Raw genomic sequence first — 24,760 nt, 5'->3', positions numbered from 1 at the left:
TCCTTTTATTTCTTTGCAATAAGATACAGAACTTTTCAAGATAAGGGGAAAATTGTTCAGAGAAATCATATAGGAGAGCAGAAAACGCTTTTTCCATTTGTTATGTATTCAAGCAAGTACTACAAAATACAAGAGATTTAAACATTGTTTACTTCTGCTGAGGCAAGTAGTAAAAACTATCAAATGCTTATGGCTTAGTTATTCCAGATTTACTTAGCCTAGGATGCTAATGTTTTTTAGCTTGAGTATATGTACTTGCTTTGCTATCTACACTCACGATAAGCACAGGTGAAGATGGACATAATATAGCAAAAATAAAACATTCAGGATGAAGAAAACCTTACCTCAGTGATGGTCTGTGTACCACAAAGGTCTTGTCTTTTAGCTTGTTGAATTATATTGTTTTAGATCCCACTTATGATAAAAAGACTTTCATTTTTAAAGTAAACACCTGGCCTAGAAAACTAGCAGTCTTTATTTTAGGGTAGGCTTTGAAACTTTTTTTTTGCATGATTACTTATCTAAAGAGTTATATTCAAATAAAAATCTGTAAATCTGCCTGCCTGCTTAGTCCTGGAAATATTAAATTACTCTCTTAGATTTTTCAACTGATTCCTAATTTAGACATCTATGAATGTCACTGTGCCTGTATCTCTCTGTGGGTTATGAGACCAGAATCTAAGTACAGAAAAACATTCTTATCCTCAGCTTCCCAGGGTGAAAGTCTCTCCCTGTGCCTTGAAGGGGGCACCAGTGTGAGACAGCAGAGGTGTGACTGTGGTCCCAGCCACCAGACCCAGAGCTGCCCCTCACAGCTCATTGCCCAGGCTATTTACTCAAAGCTCTATTTTTGGGGCTCAGGAATTTTTCTCTGCTGGTTCTAAGGTTTGTCAGAAGGCTGATCCTGGTAACACTGGTCTCTCTTGAGATGTAAAAGATGTGGGTTCAAATTAGTCAGCATTTGAGGAAGGATCACAAAATGTTTTCATGCTTCCTCTGTTGTTAGAGGACGTTGGAGGATGAAAATGGAAATCTTGGTGGGAAGGAAGAAAGATGCACAAAAATGCCCTGCAGCATTCTTGGATTGATGCCTGTGGACAAGAGTTTCAGGACCACGCTTTTAAGTGGAATTTTATTTTGGATAGTTTTGGGTGTATCAGCTTGCTGGTTCTTTAGACTTCTTGTGTACCTTTTATCCTACATCTTGTACAGATATTTTGTAAACTTAGGCCAGCAAACTGAAATTTTCACCCAAGTTTTCAGATTTGCCACGACTGAAGATGGCAGAATGTGAGGTCCTCCACTGAAAGATGACCAAATGAAATGCTTGGAAGTGACTCTTCCAGCTATCCTTGTGGGTCTGCTGCAGCATCCTCACCTAAAATGGTTATTCCTGAATCAGAAACCAAGTGCTAAAGAGCTATTTTTCATAGGTATGTGCCTTGCTTTCTGACCTTCTAATTTCTGATTAATCCTGAAACTGTTGGAGACTGTGATATATTTATTCTGTGTTTGTAGAGGAACATGGCAGAGGGCAGATTTTTTTAACAACTGCTTTTCAAAGGTGAAAAATCTTTCTCTTTTTAAAATTATTTTAAAAGGGGACTTTTTCAATATCCAGCAAATTTAAATTATTCTCAGCAAGTATTTTCCTCTGCCATGTATATGAAGAGTTGAGCTATAACAAGAAAAAAGGTTTAAGAAATCATAGGCACTTTTATTGACAAATAGTTTTTCTTTGCAGATCACAACTTTAGCTCTTGTTAGTGACAAACATGTTGGACTGTACAGCATTCAGAAAATATTTATTTTAAAAATAGTGTATTTGTATTGTAAAGGAAAATTGTGCAGAAATTGAACATTGTGCAGGTAAAATAACATACATAAACTTCCAAACACAAAAGGCAAAAGTATTAGGGGATAGCACTGACAAGAATTCAGTTCAAGTGATTATTAAAAACATAAACTATCAAATGAAGTTTGCAGAGACAAAGAACTAAGCTGAAGTTATAATTTCTGACTAACAGCTGCAAAGTGATGTCATATATGTGCAGGTCTGACCACTGGGGGATGTCCTCAGGTGCTCTGGGGCAGCAGGGTATCACCATCAGAGAAAGTGGCATCATGCTGGGGGCTGCCAAGGGCAGGGTATGAGAGAGGGCAGGACTAAACTTCTGGACATCTAAGGGCTCACTAGAAGCCTTCCAGTCCTGCCAGCAGCTGCACATAACATGCAAGAGTATTTTTGTTGTTGTTACTCACATGCAAGTTGGTTTAGCATCCACACCTAAACAAAGAGTTGTTAAGATCCAGGATTTTTTTTTTGCTACTCTCTTCCTGAACTGCTGTGCTGCACTGCTCTTCAGTGAGCCCTTGAGCTATGGGCTGGTTGATTTTAAACAAGCTAGACCTGGCAGTAAACAAACAGAGTCATTTCATTTTAAAAGTACATAAAGGGATTTATGCTGCAAGATTGATCTGATCGCCTGATTGTAAAATCGAAAAGTCAAGAAGATATTTCCAGGGTACACATGGTTTGTGGTTTCTGCTAATGTAAATGCACATCTTCCAAAATAAAGTGAAAATACACTAAATATAGCATAGCCATAGAAAAGGAGAACAAAGACCAGGCACATATCCCCAGTGAAGTACATAACAAAAGCTCCTTCTAATTCATCAGGAATGGGATCACAAATAAATAGTAAGTCACAAATATTATTTATTAACTATTACAGTAAACTAATTAGACTCATCTGATTCAAAGAAGAAAAACACCTTTTATATGGAAATTAGGAACAAGGCAATTTACAAATAGTTAATGTCATCATATATTAATCAACTCTTAAAATAATTATGGGTGCATTGCCACCATTTGTCCTAATACAAATTCTGGTCAAAGCAAGGAATATAATAGCAACATATGAAGAGTGTGTTTCTGCAGGTGATCAGCATAGTGATCTGTGCCTGCAGTCCAAGCTAAATCCACTCCTTGGGTACCCAGATTGCCACACTCTGAATATCTTTTTCTTCCATTTCAATGCTCTCAGGTGGGGAATATAATATCAATATTAATCCCTGCACTGCAGGGTTGTTAATGTTTTACTTAAAATATTCCTAAAAGCTTTAAAATAAGTTAGTAATAATAACAAATAATCTCAAACGTTGAGTCCGGCCCATTCCCTAAACTTCTGGCAAAACATGTTAATAATCCTGCTGAGAGCCTACTTTCCCAGTACTAACAACCTGATTGTTCATAATTGCCTTACTTGCAGGATGCAGTCTCCAAAAACATCATGCTTAATCATTTACTTTGGTCACTTAGTACATTATGACACAATTAAGATGCTGGTTGCTGAAAGTCAGTTTATATATAATTCTGTGTTTCATTTCAACAAATTACAAAAACATGAAGTCCAAGATATGACCAGCTTTACAAATCTCTCTCTTGTCTCTTTGTATATTATCCACTGCATACACCAATTTTAGTGAAAATAGTTTTTTAAAATGCATCCTTTGTTAAACAATTTTACTACCTTTGCTTATTTACTAAGATACTTAACCGTAAGTTCTTCCCTGAAAAAATTATTTAGGGAAATTCTGGGGTCTGAATTATGAGAGTGCAGACATGACAGGCCTTTGTTGTCATACTGATTTTATGAATAAGCCAGAAAGTAAAGGAAATGAACAGCTGAAAATCAAGCAGCACAAACAGCTTCAGCTTCACTGAAAACTGCATCACTTGTTATGGTCGACAGCTTCTCAAGAGTTCTCTTAACTGGTGCAAGAGGTTATTTTCTTCCATGAAGATATGCAACTTGAAGAGAGAATACTGTTGTCAAAGCCTGATTTAAAGGAGAAGTGCATTCATGGACCTGTAGGCCTCATTGTCATATTCAAGGCTAAGGTTATAAAAGCCAATTCTGTTTAGGAAAGTTAATAAAAGTCAGGGGCAGCTCAGCAGCAGTTAACAGATTTCCTTTGGCTAAACAGCAGTTGCCACATGATTGTAAGTCTTTGCAGATTAGACCTGTGGAAATTAAAAATACCACATCCAGTGGGAGTGGTGAACATAGGGCCACAAAGTGGACTGTCTTCCCTTTTTCATGGCTCATAAAAAAGTGAAAAAAAAACAGTTTTACAAACAGAAAAGAATCTATCCCAAATAAAAGGGAGAATAATGAATCTGTTAACCTGAAATTAATATGTTTGCTCATTTGTTTAAAGATAAAATATTTCACCACAAGGCAAGTAAAGCACTGGAGAACATTAGTCAGGGAAATTGTGCATGTTAGGTTTCATGTTGGAGAGTTTCAAGATGGCTAAACAAATCCCTGAGCAACCTGTTCTGAACAGAGTAATAACCTTGCTTTGAGCAAGACTGGATGCTTCTGAGATCCCTCCCACTTGAAATGCTGAGATTCACTGTTTCCACTGCTCTTGAATAATTGGGAAATTACTGACAAAATTGGAAAGTGATACCTTAAAGTAAGTAAGAGCACTCTTTGCTGATCTTCCTATCTATGCCTTCAGGACCAAAGGTCTGAACAAGCCACGAGCTCCGGCAGAGCACATACTTATGGGAAAATACCATATGATATAATCCAGGATTTGTAGCTTGGATTAGTTACTTGTATCAGCATTTCCCTCAGGTACCTGGCTTCATTTAGCCAAGTGTTGTATGTCTGTAATGATAATCATTGCTACAGGGGATCAATAAACATTATTTGTATAGTGGCAGCTCCTGATTGCCCCAGTGATGGTCACAGCCCTATTTTGCCACTGCATTAAAAAATTGTGATAGCAGCCTCAGTCAGGCTTAAAAGCATGGTGTCATGCACCAATACTTACTTCAATGCTTACACAGAATTATTCATTAAGAAAAAGTGCTTCTTTAACAATTCGCTGCAGCTGAACCTGCAACTAATAGCTACAGGTAACAAGCCACACACATGTACAAGATTATACACTGCATTCTGGCATTACAGAAGTCATGACTGACATCTCTAAATATGCAGTACCTAAACCAAATGTAAACCATTAATCAAAAACCAACAGCATTTTTTTGGTGGTGGTTGTTGTTGTTGTTGTTGTTAGGAAAAATGGACACTATCTTTAAAAGACAGATTGATGTTTACAGCTATCATATGGATGCCCCAAGGCACAATCCAATCTAAATACATGCAGCTTTCATTCAGACTACATGCTCTTTACAAATTATTACAGGTCTTCACAAAAAGTAAAGCTATAATCTTTACGGTGAAAAACATGTAACAACCAAATAGAACATCATTATTTGTGGATATCTTTGACCTCCAACTTACATTCTGACCACATTACACTATTTTGTTTAGAACATTACAATATCAAAACAGTCTAGTAACCTTCAACTGCCACCAGTCCTGCAGATATCATGAGCCTCCTGGTGAAGATTCACTTGGTTGACAGATTGACTGTTAAATCTACAGCACTGTCTTATGGTTTCATTCCTCGAGGAGATATATCTACTTTTGGCAGAGAGGTATGATGATAATTTTTGCAGATCAACTCAGGTCAATCAACATATGTCTATCCAGAGAAATGTATATCTTTTTCTTTTACAAGAGCAACAACATATTTTAGTGAGGTCCTGGGAGGATGCTTAAGTATGCATTTTCCTTCCAGGTTACAAGGTGCTTAATAGATAAAGTGCTGTGTAAGTGGTCATGCTGCTCTTCTCCATTTTTTGTGCATTTTTGACTGGTCTGTAAACTATGGGTTCAAGACAGTCCCTTCCCTGATCTTTTGTTTGTGATCAACACTGTTTCAAACAGAGCTTGAATCTAGAAAGCAGAAAACAAACATGCTCTCTGACAACCTCCAAAAAAGTAATAACAAGGATTTTTATTTGAAATAATAAAATCTAAATTTCGATATTCTGCTACCCTGAGAATGGGGGCAAATTGCCCGTGATAATGGCTATGCATTTTTTTTTTTCCTTCATAACATGAAGATATAAAAATTCAGACTAGCTGAACTAGATTAGAAACTTGATCTAACTATGATCTTTAGGAAGTCTACCACTCTTCCTGATTAGACTCTCAGACTGGATCATCAGTCTCTAGGACCGTGAAATACAGCATTTATAGTAATGTAGATCCTTATCATTGTGGTGACTGAAAGCATTTTAAGTGACTCACCACATGTGAGAAAATAAAAGGAAACTTATTTTTTTTACAGCCCGGTGCCATTTGTAGATGGGATGTTGGGTACCCAACTTGGGTAAGTATAGAGATCAAATATAGGCACTATCCATGTCATAATCCCAAGCATAACTACAGCAACTCCGATGATATTAATGCCCAAGCCAGCTTTCACCTAAAGAAGAGGAAAAAGAAAGCAGAAACATGCATCAAGACAATGAAGAAAAAATTTTGAATGCCAAAATTCCCCTTTAGGACTTTTGCTTAAAACTCACCATGTCCATAATAGTTAAATGACCATATGAAAACACGATGGCATTCGCTGGGTTTGCTACAGGAAGCAGGAATGCAAAGGAAGTACACAAGGTTGCAGGTATCAAAATGAAAAGTGGGTTCACATGAATGGCTTCAGCCTACCAAAAAATGAAAGAGAGTACAGCTGTCAAGGGATGCATTTGCCAAATTAAATACAGAAATACAAACTTCCTAGATTAAATGAGTGAAATGTGAATGGAACTGCCAGTTTAAACAATGAGAAAACACTTTTTTTTGGTAAATCATTTCTTAAGAACATTACATGGGCATGAAAAGCAAAAACACTGCAAGAAAGATGATAAAGCTGAATTTGTATACAATACATTATTGATGATCCAGATGAAGGGATTGGTGTACTCTCAGTAAAGGTGTGAATGACACTACATTGCGGGTGTTGATCTGCTGGAGAGTAGGAAGGCTCTGCAGAGGGATCTGGACAGACTAGCTTGATAAGGTTTAACAAGATTAAATGCTAAGTCCTGCCCTGGGTCACAACAATTGCAGGGCAGCACCACAGGCTGGGGGCAGACAGGCAGCAAAGGTGCCTGGTGGAAAAGGATCTGGCTGTGTTGGTTGACGGCACCTGAACATGATCCAGTGTGTGTGCCCAGGTGGCCAAGAAGGCCACTGCCATCCTGGCCTGCATCAGCAATGGTGTGGCCAGCAGGAGCAGGCAGTGTTTGTCCCCCTGTACTCAGCACTGTTGTGGCCACACTGAGTGCTTTGTACAGCTCTGGATCTCTTATTACAAGGAAGAGATTGAGGGGCTGGAGTGTGTCCAGAGGAAAGCAATGGAACTGGGGAAGGGTTGGGAGCACAAGTCCTTAAAAAGAGCAGCTGAAGGGGCTGGGGGTGGTCAGCCTGGGGAAAGGCATCTCAGGAAAGACCTTATCACTCTCTACAACTCCCTGAAAGGAGGGTGGTGGGTGTCTGTCTCTTCTCCCAGACACCTAGCAATAGGACAAGAGGAAATGGCCTCAAACTGCACCAAGGAAGGTTCAGGTTGAACATCAGAAAGAATTTCTTTAGTGAAAGGTTTGTTAAACACTGGAATAGTCTCCCCATGGAGGTGGAGTCATCATCTGTGGAAGTGTCCAAAAAACAATTGGACGAAGTGCTTAGTGTCATGGTTATTTGGAAAAGTGGGCATCAGTCAAAGATTGGACATGATAATCTCACAAATCTTTTCCAATCTAATTTATTCTGTAATTCTGTGAAAAGAGGAGTAACATTTCTTTGAAAGAAAGAGAAAAGGCTTTTGTATGTGTCAAGGCTGGCCAGGAGGAAAAACTACAGACAAGAAGACAAAAAGTTTTGAAGAAGAAAGAATCAGATGTTCTGATAAAGATGATGAGAAGAAAGAACATAATTGATCTAAGGCCAGAAGAAATGTGAATTGCATACAAAACACATCTATTAGGCCTCTCTTCTCTTTGTGACAACCTGGAGTGTTAACCATTTTTGTGGAGGATGCAGTCCAGAAGAAACCCTAAGAGAACTGTCCTTTTAAGAGTTTCAAATATTCACAAATATTAATGAGAGCATCAATTTTCACATGTTGACCTGTACTGGAGTTTTCTGAGGTAATTTTCTTCACAGTGGCTTGTATGTTTTGGATTTGTGCTGAACAATGTTGACAATATAGTGTTGTTTTCTTCTGGCTGAGCAGTACTTACACAGAGCAAAGGCTTTTCCTATTTTTCTCACTGTGATGAAAGGCTGGGGTGGAATTGGCAGGAGACATAGTCAGGAGAGCTGACCCCAAGTGACCAAGGGACATTTCATACCATATGGCATTGTGCTCAGTATATAAAGCAGGGGGAGTTTGGTGTGGTGGCATTTCTTACCTCGAGTAACTCTCATGTGTGATGGGGCCCTGCTCTCCTGGAGATGGCTGAACAGCAGCCTGCCCAGGGGAAGCAGTGAATTAATTACTTGTTTTGCTTTGCTTACACATGGGGTTTTTGCTTTCCCTGTTAAATTGTCTTAATCTTAACCCATGTGTTTTCTAGCTTTTACCCTTCTAATTCTGTCCAGGACCCCTCTGGTTGTGGGAGTGAGTGAGCAGCTGCCTGTGGCTTGATTGCCATCTGCGTTTAAACCATAAAATGAACTTTTATCTAATTTAACTAATTTTTCAGCATCTCATAAACACCTAAAGCAACCAAATATCCAATGCACAATACAGGACAGCAAAAAACCTGCATGAAGTATTTTATTGAGACTTTTTAAAACTGCTTCTTTGAGCAGCTGCATTATTACATAGGTGATAGAGTAGATTCTGATTACAAATAAGCTTGTTATACTCACCAAAGGAGATAGTATGGGCAAAAAGATTGTAATGGTTGCTGGATTGCTGGCTACTTCTGTTACTGAAGTGACGATAAGGCAGGATATCAGGATAATCAACCACAAGGGTAATGATCCTAGAGGGGTCAATTTACTTGCTACCCATTCAGAAAGTTTTGAAACCTGCATAAGGAATGTGAGAACATGAATATGTTTAGCAAGTCACTGGAAGGAATTTTTTTTTAAAGTGTATATAAACAGAACTTATCTGCTAATAGTGAAGATTTAGGTAAAAGAGAAAAATCTGAAATATTTTTCACATTTCTACCACATGTTATTAAGACCATTTTTCTAATTCAATGGTGACCTATAGGAGCCCATGCAAACTATATTCCATTTATTTATATTCTCATCTCTGAGACAGTTGCAGGAGTCTTAATCAGAAAATGGTAATACAAGTATATTAGGCTTCATAACCTGAGTCTAGGTCCAAAGATGCTTGATTTACTGGAGTCGCCATCAGGCTTCACATGGGAGTTATCTCAGTGACATTAAGGCTTAGGAAACAGTGTGTTGTCACAACCCCTGCCCCTATCAGATCTAAATTAAATAAGAAACATTAGTCATCACTGTGCATGGTCTTGGAAGCCATAGGAAACTTCTTTTTCTCAAAACCTGCTTTCTGAACATCTTGAATATTCATCACATTTATCCTGTTCAATATTGCTACAGAGTAACTTGCTAAAACAAGAGAATAAGTGTGAATTCATTGCATGTGTGAATTGCTCTTGATTGGGTCACTTTATTTGTTCAGTATCTTCTATAAATTGCATTACCTCGCAGCCGTCTGCCAGTGCAAACCCGCCACCAACAAGGATAGCTATTTCCCAGGGCATGCATGACTGAAATTCCTTCCAAGTAATCAGTGGAATGTAACCAGAAACAGCTAGGAAAAAAAATATATATATATAGCCCCATAATGAACATTTAAAAATATATTGACAAGCTCTTGAAATAATCGCCCTGAGGAAGTACTTGGGAAAAATTCAAAGAAAAAAGCTCATCATTGTAGCATGGGCAAGATCTCTGACAGAAACGACCTGCACTTCCTGGGACAGATCTTTAACAGGGGAAAACTGCCATGGCTTGGAGACATTAGAGCTGTGATGGTTTCCACCAGTGAAGCACTGGCCCCTTTCCCCTCCTTAACTATGTGGAAGACAGCTGCAGGATACCAAAGAGTTTTATTTAGTCAGTAAAACTTTGCTATTCAGGCAGCTTGCTGACCAAATGCTGTTTCACTTAGACTCATTTAGGTTCTGACCTTCTGTCCTGGATTGCCAAGCAAATTGTATTCTATTGCCAAGCAATTTGTATTCTATTTGTATGGCAGTTGTCTTCTGCTAAGTGGGCAGTTTTCCTTATCTCTTCCACAATCACTCCTCCCTCCAGGGAGACATCTGCTGATAATGGGCTATAGAATGCCACTGCATGACTGATAAGAACTACAGCATCCCATTGGGAGATGCTCTGCCCAGAAGGAGGAGCCAAGCATTCCTAACTGGATATAATCTGTAATTCTGGAACACCAGCACAGCATCTCCACTGGATTTCCCAGAGGAACAGCTGCCTCTTCCACTGGATCTTCAGGAGAAGACTACACATTTCTACTGGATCCCTGCTCCAGCAGAACCACACCTGACACTCCAGGAGGACTGCAGCCACTATTCCAATTGGACTGCTACCAACACCCTGACCAACAGGGTGTCAGGTTGTGTTCTGACTTTGTCAGTGTTGTTTTGGTTTACTGCATTGTTTATTTTATCTTTTTATTTTCTTCCCTAATAAAGAACGGTTATTCCTACTCTGATATGTTTGCCTGAGTGCCCCACTTAATTTCAAATTTATAAAAATTTGGAGGGAGGGAGTTTACATTTTCCATTTTAGGGGAGGCTCCTGCCTTCCCTAGCAGACACCTGTCTTTCCAAACTAAGACACCTTCCATTCTCTGTGAACCCCTAGATCCCATTGTTTTCAGCAGCACAACTGAATGCATAAAGAGGATAAGCCAGAGGTGTACTTTAAACAAAAAATCCATTTTGAAGAGGAAAAATTACATAATAATGAATTAATGCACAATTTTGGGTTTTATAGGGTACCCTAATCAAGCAGGAACATTTTCAAAACATGAGCCTAGCTCCGCTCCATTCAGCCCATTTCAAAGCCCATTGCAGTCAATGGGCAGGTGGTTTCCATTGGTGTCCATGGGCTGCAGGTAGCAGCTTCCTGCACAGCACGAGGTCCTGCTGCTCACATTGTATAATTGTTGGCACTGACTTCCAGGCCAGGGATGCTTTACTCCCCAGTGCTTTATACCCTCTGTTATGACCTCAGCATTAGTATTTAACAACATTCCTCTAACCAGTGCAATAAGTTACATTTACAGTAGCATCTTAGATACCTTATTGTAGCAAAATTAACATCAAAATATACTCAACTGTTTTCTCCATTCGATGTCCTAGGCAATGTTTTTGCTGGAATAATAAAGAACAGGAGTCCTATCACTAAGGCAGCTGTTGAATCCGTAATATAGCTTTTATATCTATGGAGAAGTCAACAAGAAAAAAACCACATAAATATATATAGTCCAGAGAAGGAGGGGAGGAGAGAGGAAGAGGATAGACCAGCAGCAAAGTCCACAGTCTGCTGTGGCCTGACCATAACCCTTTATTCCTCATCCCTTGCACCATTAGGTGTGGTGGAAAGAGGTAGAGGAGTAAGGAATGCAGTCAGGTTGAGCCTGGAAAAAAGAGGATGAGGGGAAAGTGCTTTAGTTTTTGTCTTTGTTTCTCACCATCCAACTGTATTTTTAATTTGCAGTTAAATTAATTTTTCCCATATCAAGTCTGCCCATAATGGTAACTGATAAGCAATCAGTTATCCCTGTCTTAATCCTGACCCAAAAGCTTTTTGACCTTATTTTCTCCCCTGTCCTGTTGAGGAGAGGCTGAGGAAAGGCAGCAGAATTTGATTATCATCCTCCTGTGGCTGTTATTACTAGGGTCACAGTCACAAGGGTCATGTTTGTTTTGGTCATTTCCAGTACCTAAGAACTGTTTGCACTATTGTGTCTTAAACTGCTTCAATACCCTTCTAACTTGTAAAGAGTAGCCCTAAGATCAGGCAAGGTGCCAAGCTGAGCTGTGAGGCCATTTTAACACGTCCAAGCCTGTTAATCAATGTTAGCTGATGACATATCCCAGTCTGTCTTATTTCAGTCAAGATGATCATTAAAATGAATAGAAGTTTTACTGGAGAAAGCTAAGCAAACGTTTTCTTAACCTTGTTATTTTTTTCTATTTTCTGCAAGTTCTTCTGTAAGATTTTCTGAACCAACACACCAATATATTTGTTCTCTCAGCCTCAGACCATATGCTTTCTAAATATTCAGCTACAGTAGGTCCAATAATAACTTCCCATCAGATCTTCCCAGCAACTTAATGTTTTGTACTGAACCAGACCTTCTCACTGAAAGCAAAAAACAATTCTCTCAGTTATATGCTACAAATGTCTAATCCTTCGCTTTGTTAGGTGAAATTCAAACAAAACCTTAATATGCATACCTGACTTACACCAAAACCAGCATAATTTTAGCTAACACTGTCACAAAATGAAGATGCCCTAGAAGTTGAAGTGATTCTCTAATATTTTCTGTCTCCTGCTTCCTAGTCTCTGCCTGCATAGAAAATACATTTTGAAAAAAAAGTTACTATATTTTTCTGGTTTCTTAAGGAAGGAGGTTCTGCCTGTATATCGTCTTTAGCCTAGGACCAGATGCACCAGGTCTAGAGATATAAAATCTCTTCTCTTGGATCCTATTCTACATTCTTTTAAGGCTTGCTAGAAGTTTTGAAGGAAAGTGAGATCTAGATACAGAAACAATTCATGCTGCCACTGACCTCTAGGCAGCTCCATTTTCATATAATGGTTGAGTCTGAAAGGGGCCTCAGGAAGTTGTCTGGTCCAACCCTCTCTGCTCCGGCAGAGTCCCTCAGAGCCAGCTGCCCAGGACTATGTTTAGACAGTTTTTTAATATCTCCAAGGATGGAAAATCAAAAACCTCTCTGGGTCACATCACAGGTAAAAACCATCTCCTGATGTTCAGGAGGCAAACTGTAAGTTTAATTTTGTGCCCATTGTCTCTCATCCTGTCACTGAGCCCCACTACAAAGAGCCTGACTCTTTCCTCTTTGCTCCCTCCCGTGTAGCTTTAAACATTGTCAAGGTGACCCTGCAGCCCCCTTCCTGGGGGTTTCTCCCCACTTACTCTAGTTGAACTAGGGAGTGCAACTTTTTGCTCACAAACTTAGTATTCCTGATGCAAAACACCATCCTCAAAAAACCTGCTTGGGACACACAACATCCTACCACCAGTCAAACTGTTATGAGGACACACACGATGCCGTTCCAAACAGAAGCTTGTCAATCATTATCAAATTTTGAGATAAACATTTTTTTAAGCCTTTTTATCCAAGTTGTAATATAACTGCATATACAACATCTACCTGCTTATAGGACTGCAAATCTGATGGTGCTATAAGGAAGGAAAAAACCTGTTGATTCAAGAGATCTCACAATGACTCCAACTGAGATCATTGTAGAGAAGATGGCTGTGGACAAAATACATAGTGGTCTTGTATTAGAGGTAAAGAAAGCAATAAATCATGAAGAAAAAACCACAGTACATCCAGGCAATAATCTGTGGAAGAGTGAGGGAAGCCTACCTTGCCTACATCAGCTGTAATCAGCTGCAGCTCAGTGTTGAACTTTCTGTTTCTTGTGAGGCTCATAAACCCAAAGGCCAAAGGCCAGCCTGGAACTCCTCTAATTGAAGCTAATACCTGACAGCCTGGAATCAGACCAGGACATAGAAGGAAACTGCTGTAGCAGAAATGATGTGTGATCATGTGCTGTCAACAGATGGGGAGGAAACAGGCATTTTTACCCTGTGCTGCTCTCTGTAGAGTTATACAATACTTATTAAAACGTCCTGCTGCCTGCTCACAGAAGGAGGCAACGGGTGCAGGGCAGGACAGCAAAGGAAGGATTATTCTTTAATAAATATACCTTCTTTTTCCTTAAGAAAAATAAACTGGTAGAGGTAATGTATTTTTGAAAGGCATCTGATAAAGCTGGAAATAATGGGCTCTACTCAATACTGCTACAGCAGAAATGTGGATTAAAAACTTGCTGAGAGTACAAAAAGTAGCACTTAAGAAATATGAAGGTAGCATAAATAAATAGTGCTGGGATTTCAAAAATATCAGTATTTTCATATTAAAGGGGTACTCAGTAGCATGACAATGCACACAAGGGTCTGATAACATGAACATGGATGGTGACAGTGATGGGAAATTTTGTTTGAAACAAAGATTTAAGCATTTAATTTAGTTCATCAATTAAAGCTTATAAGGTGATATAATCACAAGATGCATGTATTTTTAAAGCACAGAAGAGCTTTTTAATCCAACAGAGAAAGACAAAAATAGTTATCTGGAAGCACATTCCGACAGAAAGCAGTATGTTAGTTTGTCTTTTTCAGTTTGACAACAGACATGACTACCAAGGAAATTACCAAATTCCAACATCTGAAGAACCTGGGCTTTGCCACCCTAACATCAAGCCTGGTTTCTTTCTGGAAATTCAGATTCTGATAAAGTAAATTCCTACTGGGTTTAACACACAGAACAGTGTAACTCTTTTGATCTTCAGCATGTTAGAATAAAGGATCAGACAGCCCTTTCTGGTTTAAGACCCTGGGGGTGGTGCAATTCCCACCTAATAGGACGCACTCATTAGTCTTGAAGAAACATTGTGGCTTTTCATAAGGTAAAAGCTCTTTTCAGGTGCCAGAACTTCCCTCAGGCCTTCTTGAGACTGTGGGATAAAACCCTGTGGAAAGCAAGTGCTATCAGATTTCTGTAAGGGTGGAGAATATTTCCTTATGGGTGTTTCCTGTACCATAAAGAAGTTATGAACATCCCTATCTCTGTACTTAAGTCCAAAACACTGAGCAATTTTATATGCAGAGGCCTCAGGGAACAAGTGTGTAAGACACTTAATCTGCAGGTCAGTGCTCTGCCACAAGCCTCTTGGACATTACAGTGTCAGAAATACAGTTCCTAAGATCTGAGGGTTTTTCCCTCAGATTTCTTTGTTGTTGCTCTTGTTTGGTTTGGGTTTTATTTCTAAGAATGTGCCTTGCTCACAGCTGTACCTGTGCTGACCCTATGCCCCACTCCTTTATTTTCCCTGAGAAGTTTTTGTTGCTCAGAAAGTATTAACCTAATTTACTAGTTTTGTGCCTGTTAATATAATTGATTGATAAATTAAAGATATCTAGAAATAGGGTATGAATAGTAAGAAATGCTTTCTTTCCTCTTAAAGTGCATAAGGAAAGCTTTGTCAGGTTACCTCACCCAAATTACAACATAATTTGGCCTAATGTGCTATGACACATGCTTTCAGTTCCTTTCAAGGGCAACATTAGAGGGCATCCACAAAGTCACGTCCCTGTTCAGAACCTGTAACCCTGCTCATTTTTGAGAATGTTCTGTTTTTCTCTACCAATGAACAAAATCCTCAGACAATGATAACCAGCTTCAAATAGGAATATGGAGCTCTCTGGATGAAAAAAAAAAGTCATTTGAACCCTAAGTCCCATATTTGAAAGGTTTTTTACAGTGCCTGTGTTTCAGTTTAATATGTGGCTCTTTAAACAATGCTGGGTGAGCTCTGGGTGTTAATAGGAAGCAGGAAGAGAAGCCAACCCAGCCTGATTGCTTAGCTAGCTGATCATTTCATTAGGTCACCACTCCAAAACCCTTTCAAGAGTACCATGTTTCATATGAGACAGTGATCATCAGCTCTGCTGTTATAAGGGAAAAACAAGTGTTCTTTTTCAATTTTTTCCTGATGATTAAAAGTAAATAATTCTAAAACAATCTTAGTTCTTAATACACTTTTTAATGGTATTTTTTGAACAAAATAATTTTGTGTTACACTTTAAATTTTCAAAGTGGTGCAATTATTCCTTGTGACACTCCCTCCCAGACATTCTGGAAGAGCACTGGGAAGGTATGTAAATGTGGAAATATACTTAAAGAGAGAAGGCATGAGGTATGTGTGTTCACGTGTCATTTATCACAAACACACAGGAAAATAAAATGGAAAATTACCCTTCTAGTCTAGAACGGGCCTTTGGGATAGCCAGTAATAAATGTTAAACCCATAAGGACCTAAACAGCATTAAGTCCCAATTGTCCCAGTCCTGCAACTAATTCCCACCACTCCAGAGCAAAACTCGAAACTTTATCACAGAAAAGGAAACTGAAATTACAGTAATTGCAGCAAGAGAAAAGGAGATATCACAGTAATATAAGTTCCTGTACGACTGGCTGATTACTTAAGGGAAGAAGTCCAGATGATCCTGGAAAAGTTGCAGCAGAAAGCAGAAAAACCCCTACAATAGTTCTTGACTTTTTGATGTTCAGTTAAACTATGACTTTAAGGGAGTTATGTATGAATGGACAGTAATTTATATCATTAATTTATGCTGTCAAAGCAGGGGCTGTTGGCCTGTATGCATATAAGTGTGCTGTCACTAAGGGCAGTAGGTCAAAAAATCCTAACCACAATTATTCTTTGAATTTCACACTTTATGAGGAAGTGGGGTACTTTGGCATCAATTGTTATGCATTCTCCCTCACCCTATTAAGCCAAAAATCTAGTGATAATCTCCTCTTAGGAGGCACTTTATTTTATCCTATAACAGGTTTTACACATTTCAGCTATTGCTCACATATATATGTGAAGTTGCTGGAGTTTATCTTCTGTATACACTACAGAGGTTTGCAACAAGTTTGGCCTGGCATATTTTTGAAATATTGAAAGTATTTTAATTTTTGAAAATTGGTAAGAAAAGAAGGTGTATAGTTAAGGCACAGTACAGTTCTTTTTGGTTTATTAAAAGAGATCACTTACTTTGGGAAAAGTGAAGACCATCCTGGGATGAAGCCAGGATCTCTGGTGAACCACAGGAGGGTCATTAGAACGAACAGGACAAGTGTAACAGTTTCTGGGTAGCTATAGCAGAAGTAGAATGAATTATAAATTTTCCTGAATTGACGTTTAGATTTACCTGCTCTTGTTTGCGGATTTATAGTTTGAAATACCTAATTGGTCCAAGTTTCTTGTACTCCTCCTGAATCACCTGTGATGAGGCTTCTTCTCTGGCTGTTTTCTTCTTGCCACACCTGAACATGTTTTTGAAACTGGAATGTAAAGCAGCAATATTGAATGATGAGATACGAGTGTATACAGAAAAAAGTGTCCAACCTTTCCAGTTACCAACAGCATTTTACAAATGTATATTTGTCACTTTACAATGCAGTATCTCCCATTTAGTTATCACACACCAAACTGAGCATATTGGAATTAATTGACAATGCCCAGTGGGAAACTGAGAGAGGCAGCAACAAAATGTGTCCTGTTGTGGACCAGCTCATTTGGCCAGGAAGGATGAAACTTTAACCATGTGAACTAATTGAAACAATCAAATATATAACTCTCTTTAATGAGAGTCTCTTTAAATCTACGGCTTTGTTTTACTTTGTTTCTGAATGAAAAATTTTTCTCACCTGAGTAGCTTACATATTGATCAGCAGGGTATTTGCTACAAGCCAGGTTTTCATTCTTGGATAAGTCTCTTATACAATGTTAAAAAGAACATTATCAAAACAATCAAGAAAAATGAAACTGTAAACATTCACATATAGAGTGATGAGCATGGGGTGATTCTGTCTGCTTAAAACTAGTCTCACTTTTCACGTCTTGCACCACAAGTAGCCATGTAATTTTGGAAGATTGGTGTCCCACCTATCTCTCCAGATTTTAGTGAACTTATGGAGACAAAGGCTTTGAAAAATCATCCCAAAAGACATATTGTTCTCTCCAAAACCATAAAAGCCCAAACTGTGTGGAGAAACAGAAACCCTACCATACCACCACATATAAATTTAGGAAAAGCAGAAGTTTCTTACTTCACATTTACAAATACATTAATCCAGTTTATAACAGACATTGTTCAAGTATTCAAACCAATACCTCACTCCAATAAAGGATGTATTCCTATGACTCTTCCAGTAAAAAAAAAAAGTATATGATTTCAGTATTCTTTTGTCTTGCACACATGCACTGATTAATGATGATGTGTGTATATTATAAAGGAATGAGTACACCCATTTGTGGTATGGACTTTTCACACTGGGCTGAATAGTCCAGGATTCTTATTTTAGAAAATCCTTGTCCATCTGGAGATTGAGCCATACTAATCAAGGTCACAAAATCACTGTTGCTGCATTTTCTTCCTACCGAGCCTGTTAAACCAAGATGCAATACTTATTCCTGGTACAAATAATATTTTATATCAGTAACCTTTAGTCTTACTGATTATACTGTTCACTTACTCAAACCCAAGGAAAAGCCACTGGAGCCAGAGCCAGGAGAGCAGCAGAATAATAACTGCAATGGGGATGGAAAGGATAAACCAGGATCCAAAATTGATGCACTGGCAATCTGGGTAGCGTCTGGATGAAAGCAAAAAAAAGTTTAGTTCACCTTTGCAAAGGAATGAAGACTTGTGAGAATTACCAGAAAGCACTTCTGTGGGGGAATATTTCTGGCTGGCAGCAGACTTCATCATGAGGTGGCCTGTGGTATCCTCCTGCCTCACCCTCCCATCCTCTTCCAGGTCATCATGACCACTACAGGAACCGGCTGTGCCAGTTATTTGAACAACAGATCAGCAACAGCTCTGCGAATCTGACACTGACTGAGGTGTGGCTAAAGGGAGTTCAGTAAGCAAGGGAGGGCCATGCACAGCCTAAGGGCTGCTAGGACTATAAAGAAACAGAACTTGAAAGAAAGGAATTTTTTGAGATGAGAATTTAGCACAAGAAAATATACTCAAATTAAAAATCTCCAGTGGATGTAGAAGACAACAGTGGAAGCAACACTGAAACTTCTGTTGTTTAGTTTTGTACTGTTTAAGTTTGTACAGGGATGAATATTTGCGTAAGTATTTGTAGTAATCTGAAAACTGAAGTTAGGTATTCTTCATCTCCAGAGCAAATATTCCTCAGCTAAAATAGATGATCAGTTTATATGTTTTTTTAAAATAATCTATTACATAGTTCTGGTTGGATTATCTGCCATTGTTGGATTATCTACTACAGGTCTTGCCTGAAGCAAGGATGGACAGGACACACTGATTTATTTTCTAGACCTATTTCCTCCGGAAAACATACAAGTGTGATTGATTTTAACAATCCTTTTTCTACAGTGATTTAGGGCCAATAACTGTAAACTCTTCATAGGCAAACGCAACAAATGCTATCAATAACTGGTCTTCAACAATTTTGTCATGTGCAATACAAAACAGTGGATGGAGGACAAAAAAGGATTTAGCTTTATTTTGTTTTATTTCAGAATTCAAGTAGGACTATTACTGACAATGGCAGTTTGCAGGAAAAAAAAAATGATCAGCAAGAACTATTGAATTCCAAGAGGTTTGGAACGAAATTTGCCAATTTTCTTTTCAAAGCAGTTCTACTTAAGAAAGAAAATGAATATTAGAAAGCCTTTGGAAAACTTAAAACACTGTTCCATTGAATGCAAAGTTTCAGACTGCCTTGAAATTATTTGCTTTTTTTGTTGATTAATGGACCCATATTTCTCATTTCAACAGTGCTTAGCCTCTTGAAAGTCTCCTGATGCTCTTTGCTAAGCAGACTGAACTTATTTCCTGCTGTACTTAAAAATTAATAACAGATCTTTAGATAGTGGTTGTTCTATTCATGCCAAGTATTGCTTTCCTTCTAAGAGAAATCTATCTTTTTCCATGCTGAAATAGTAAAGTACTACTTAACCAAACAATGGTCATCTTGTTGCATGTGTCGGCAGGTCACTTACAGACTTTCCCTGTGTAAGGCAAATACAAACCTGCAATTTCATTTTATCTCAATTAAAAAAAAATAAAAGAAGAAAAGCAATAGAATCAAATAATATCAAATCAAAAGGCAAGGTTTCTAATGTGTTTTAAGGGAGCCATGTGAGAGCTCAAGAAAGAAAGTTAAACTTCTGGACTAAGAAGAATACAAATAATATAATTTAGTCTCTTACGAATTGAAGTGCTCAGTAAAAATCAGATTAGTCGATGTTCCTGTGATTGTGGTCAGTCCTCCAATGGTAGCAGAGTAAGCCACACACAAACACATCACTTTGAAAATCCCACTGTATTTGTCCTTTCTGCTTTTTCTCTCTGCTTCAGCAGGGGGTAGGTTCTGCTTAGAAAATATATACACTAATTAATATATAAGAAGGGCTCATCATCAGGCACAAAAAAAAACATTTGAAGATATCTCAGAAGAGCCAGACAATTTACTGTCAATATAGTTGTCTGCAGTGTGGCTTGGTTAGCAGTTACACTGGTATGCAATTATTCATGTAAAGGAAAAGGAGGCAGAGTCAAATCCTGAAGTCCCTTCCCTGATCTTAATCTTTACAGAACTGCCTCTGTATAGACTGATACAAATACACACACCTGATAAACAGTTTGTACTCTGCTAAGGTTGCTTTAACTTGTGTAAAATGGGAGGACAAAACCAGTAATGAAATAGCATACAAGCAAAGTGTGTACATGTGTCTGACTACAACTGTATTTCTAATTCACATGTAACCAGCTTCATTATAACCTGTGCCATTTTAGGTGTGGCATAGAAGTGCAATTTAGGTTAAAACTAAGTTTCATTGCATAATAAAAAGACACTTTAAATACCTGTTCATTTCCTTTTTCATTTTCCTTTTCAACTGTGCATACAGTACTACCCACATTGTTGTTATATCTGGAAAAACAAAGGCATGTATTGTAGCAAACAGGTATCCTATTTAGATGAATTCTTAGAACAGAATTTACTGAACTAATAACAATTACCCATTAACTGTTTTTTCTTTCTCTTTCCAATCTGGGTTTTCATATTCTCCTATATTTTCTGTAAGACAGTGATACAAAGACAGAAAAGCATTTAAGGAACTTAAACTGGAAAGGCTCCATCAATGCCTCATCCCATGCACTTACTTCACATCATCCCATCAATACATTTGCAAGCACCAATCTCAGAAACAGTTGATTTGTGCCCTATTCCTTTACGACTCCTGTTCCTCAGCATCTGAATCTTCTCATGAGGAGAATTATTCCTAATTTACAATCTAACTGTGAAGGTAATAAGTTTAGATTCAGTTGTTCTTCCAACGTTACCCTATGGCTTAAAGAGCTCTTTTCCTGTGCTAGCATGTAAGCCTTAGCTTATCTATAGCCTGGAGTCATATTTCCTTCCAGCCATCTTGTAAGGCTGATAAGAGAGGCTGATAAGCCAGCCTCTTCCTTCTCCCCTCCTCTCATCCAGCTGCCACCTTCTGCGCCTGTTCAGTTTTAATTAATCTCTGTGATCACAAGAGAGCTCACACACAGTGATCCAAGAGAAGTCTCACAGTGAAGCACGAGATGATGCCAGCACTTCTGTGGCATTTAAGTGTACTTGCCGTGTTCCTCCCTGCCCAGTGAGGGTGGCAAAGCCAGAACTGCAGCGTGCGCCTACCGTGCAGCTCCAGGGCTGGGTTGATGGAGCCATTAGAGCAGGACATCTCCAGCTCATCAGCTTCTGCTTCAGCTCTGATGATCTGCTGAGCCACAGCTTCTACGATTGGCATCACCATGGCAGCAGCAGAGGTGTTGCTGAGCCACATTGACAAGAAAGCACAGCTAACCATGAAACCCAGCATAAGCCTGGAATAGGAGAGAAGAGAGTCTGTGACTGCTACAGTAACACCTCCCATCATCAGTCTTTAATATAAATGGGAATTTTGTCAACAGAAAAGTTGAAACACTGAAAATTTTAAGCTTGTAATTCTGAGAACATTTTTGAATTAAAATTGTCTTGATCTAAGACACTGAAATTATCATATTTTAGAGGTCCAAATATGTTTCAAAGTGAAGCAGAAACAATAATATTTATTTACAGAATTATATTGTATTTGAACCATCTTTTAAGAAAGAGCACCATGCATGTAGCAAATTCAAATGAGAGTTAAAATGGCTACGCTGCTGATGCTCTTAATCACATATTGTACAGTTTGGGTCAAAACCCTGGAGTTATCACTTAGGCAGTTAACTTCTCTAGATAGAACAATTCAGTTGTTACAGGAAGAAATATTAAAATTCAGAAAGAGGTACAAAACTTAGTTCTTGTTCAGAGCACCAAGTATGGGCATTATTTGGGCTTCAATCAATGTCATCTTCGATATTAAATGGGAAAGGGACGGTCATTACAACTCCCTAATCTGATCTTGGCTCAACTTTTTGTAAATTTACTACAAATAGTAATGAAATATACTGAATTGCATCAATGACTGAAAAATCAGACATTCCATGTCATATCTGGTGAAGTTGGATTGTAAATTTAGAATACAGGTCACAATGTTGTTTTTAATGCCTTTCTTGGAGCTGGAAATGTGAACAGTCCTCTTAACTCCCTGTTCCAAGGTGGTGCCACTGACATTAAACACCTGCCATACATCATCACAGCAAGAGAACTTAGTGGAGGGATGGTGGTGTTGCACCTTTCCATCAGAAGACTTCAGTGCAATTTGTAAAGTTCTTTGCCCAGCCTTGATCAGAAGCTTCACAAAAATGTCAGTTTTACTTAGTACATGAAGCCAATAAGATATTATATAAAAATCATGTAAACATTATTTGATGATGTAAAAATACTAAAAATGCCATCAAAATGTCTCTTACAGCCTTTCATTTCAGCTAATGGCAACAACATTTCAAACTGGATTTTTTCTCAGTAGGGGAACCTTGTCTTTCCCTGTGCACTTTTTACTGCAGTGATGAAATGATCTGTAGACCAGCAAGTCACGGACCTGATTCAACACAAATTGTCATGAGTAGTGTAAAACCCATTAATTTAGGCAGTTTTGGATTAGGTCCACAGATAGAAGTTGAGGAAGAATTGTTTCTTATACAGAAAATATGGGGGGGGGGGCAGAATAAACACACTGAATATAAATTTTCACACTGTAGGAAAATGCCGTTTTAGTAGAACTTACAAGAGGATTTAAAAAATAAAAGCAAATTAAGACATTCACTAATGTATTCCAAAACTACTCATCATAAATTTCCAGCATTAGGTGGTCAGGTGGCCATTTGGTACAATGTGGTGGGCTCTACTAAGGGACTCTAAAAATAATTGCAAAATAATAAAATATATCCTTTTCCGTTCAGCCGCAGTTTTTCTGCATTATTTTCTCTGTGGCATTGTTAAAAAAATATTATGCATTAAATCTTGGATAATTATTTCATTATATTCAACTACAAAGTCACTCTTTGCTTTGTAGTGCAAAAAAAATCAGTATTTTATTACCCTTATAGGTTGTATAGACATATTCACCTTTCTCTGCTAGTCTACAGACTTTACTGCATAGCTCAAATGACAGAAAGCCTTTACAGGATTACAGAAAAATCTGGGCTGTGAAAACCCCTTACGATCATCAAGTCCAACCATAAACATAATGCTGCCAAGTCCACCACTAAACTATGTTCTGAAGTGCCACATCTACACATCATCAAATACCTCCAGGGATGATGACTCAATCACTTCCCTTGGCATCCAGTTCCAATGCCTGACCAACAATTCACTGAGGAAATGTTTCCTATTATCCAATCTAATCCTCCTCTGGCCCAACTTGAAGCTATTTCCTCTTTTCCTTTCACTTTTCCCCTGGGAGAAGAGGCTGACCTTCCCTTGGTTACAGCCTTCTTTCAAGTGAGTTGTAGACAGTGATAAGGTCTCCCAGAGAAGCTTTTTCTCCAGACTAAACAACTCCAGCTCCCTCAGCTGCTCCTCATAAGACTCGTGCTTCAGACCCTTCACCAGCTTCATTGTCCTTCTCTGGACTTGCACCAGCACCCCAATGTCTTTCTTGTAGTGAAGGGCCCAGAACTGAGCCCAGGATTTAAGCTACAGCTTCACTGGTGTTGAGTACTGGGAGACCATCCCTGTCCTGGTCCTGCTGGCCACATACTTCTGATACACATCAGTTTCTCCAGAAGAATATCTAATGGAAAATCCAGAAGTCTCTTGCTATTTTACTTTCACTGCTGCACCCTTTATGAGCAGGGGTCTCGTGCAGTGATATCTCTGCCTTGGGTGGAGGAGGCTGCAGTGTGCACAGGCTGCCCGGGCTCTGCTGTGAGCAGCTGAGGAGGGAGCGTGCAGAGAGCAGCACCCTGCCTGCCGTGGGCACAGCTAGTGAGCAGCAGATGCTGAGAGGTGGGCAGATCACAGATCTACCTTCACAGATCATTTAATCATAATCTTATCATCCCTTTGTCATGACCAGGAAATGTGACAGATAAGAAGGATGCTTCCTCAGGGTTACAACTCTGGAGTTGCTTTAGGTATCCTCAGATGCTGGCTTCAGGTTTGACTGTTCACAGCAAGCTCCCCAGCAATGTTCAGCTTAGCACAGCACACCATCCCCTTGTGTTCTCCCTTTCAACATTTCAGCTAAAAGATGAGAATTTAGGAGTGTTCAAAAGAGAAGTCAAAATAACTAAACCTGCATGGCACAAGAATACAGCTAAAGATAATGGGAGGCAGTAGAACAAGAATGTAAGGAGAATTTTTCCAAATAGAAAGCTACCAGCTATCAAAAGAGGTAGAACTAAATCAAAATACATGTGATATTTAAAATTAGGTCAGTCAAATTACTGATGAATAGAAATAATCCAGCATTCTTATGATGTGTCATTATTTAAATCACTTAAGTGGCATTTTATTTTTCGGCTTGGGATT

General features: G+C 38.7%; 1 protein-coding gene across 3 annotated transcripts in view; it reads right to left on the bottom strand.

Annotated features, from left to right (window-relative positions):
* Positions 1 to 1,696: 1,696 nt before the first annotated feature.
* SLC13A1 (solute carrier family 13 member 1) overlaps positions 1,697 to 24,760 on the bottom strand; it is a 49,996-nt gene continuing 26,932 nt past the window's right edge. For 2 of the 3 annotated variants that reach the window (XM_038153355.1, XM_038153356.1), the window contains exons 5-16: positions 21,500 to 21,687; positions 20,836 to 20,893; positions 20,680 to 20,746; positions 20,025 to 20,188; positions 18,311 to 18,430; positions 17,018 to 17,116; positions 16,827 to 16,928; positions 11,282 to 11,385; positions 9,620 to 9,729; positions 8,805 to 8,966; positions 6,455 to 6,592; positions 1,697 to 6,354 (exon numbers count right to left, since the gene is read on the bottom strand). In XM_038153355.1, the coding sequence (XP_038009283.1) occupies positions 6,211 to 6,354; positions 6,455 to 6,592; positions 8,805 to 8,966; positions 9,620 to 9,729; positions 11,282 to 11,385; positions 16,827 to 16,928; positions 17,018 to 17,116; positions 18,311 to 18,430; positions 20,025 to 20,188; positions 20,680 to 20,746; positions 20,836 to 20,893; positions 21,500 to 21,687 (1,456 nt within the window). In that variant the 3' untranslated portion in view covers positions 1,697 to 6,210. The remainder of the gene's footprint in view (positions 6,355 to 6,454; positions 6,593 to 8,804; positions 8,967 to 9,619; positions 9,730 to 11,281; positions 11,386 to 16,826; positions 16,929 to 17,017; positions 17,117 to 18,310; positions 18,431 to 20,024; positions 20,189 to 20,679; positions 20,747 to 20,835; positions 20,894 to 21,499; positions 21,688 to 24,760) is intronic. The other variant, XM_038153357.1, reaches the window with a different exon arrangement.

The sequence above is a fragment of the Motacilla alba genome, chromosome 1A (assembly GCF_015832195.1).
Source record: "Motacilla alba alba isolate MOTALB_02 chromosome 1A, Motacilla_alba_V1.0_pri, whole genome shotgun sequence".
Taxonomy (NCBI): domain Eukaryota; kingdom Metazoa; phylum Chordata; class Aves; order Passeriformes; family Motacillidae; genus Motacilla; species Motacilla alba.
This window is presented reverse-complemented; position numbering and strand designations above follow the sequence as displayed.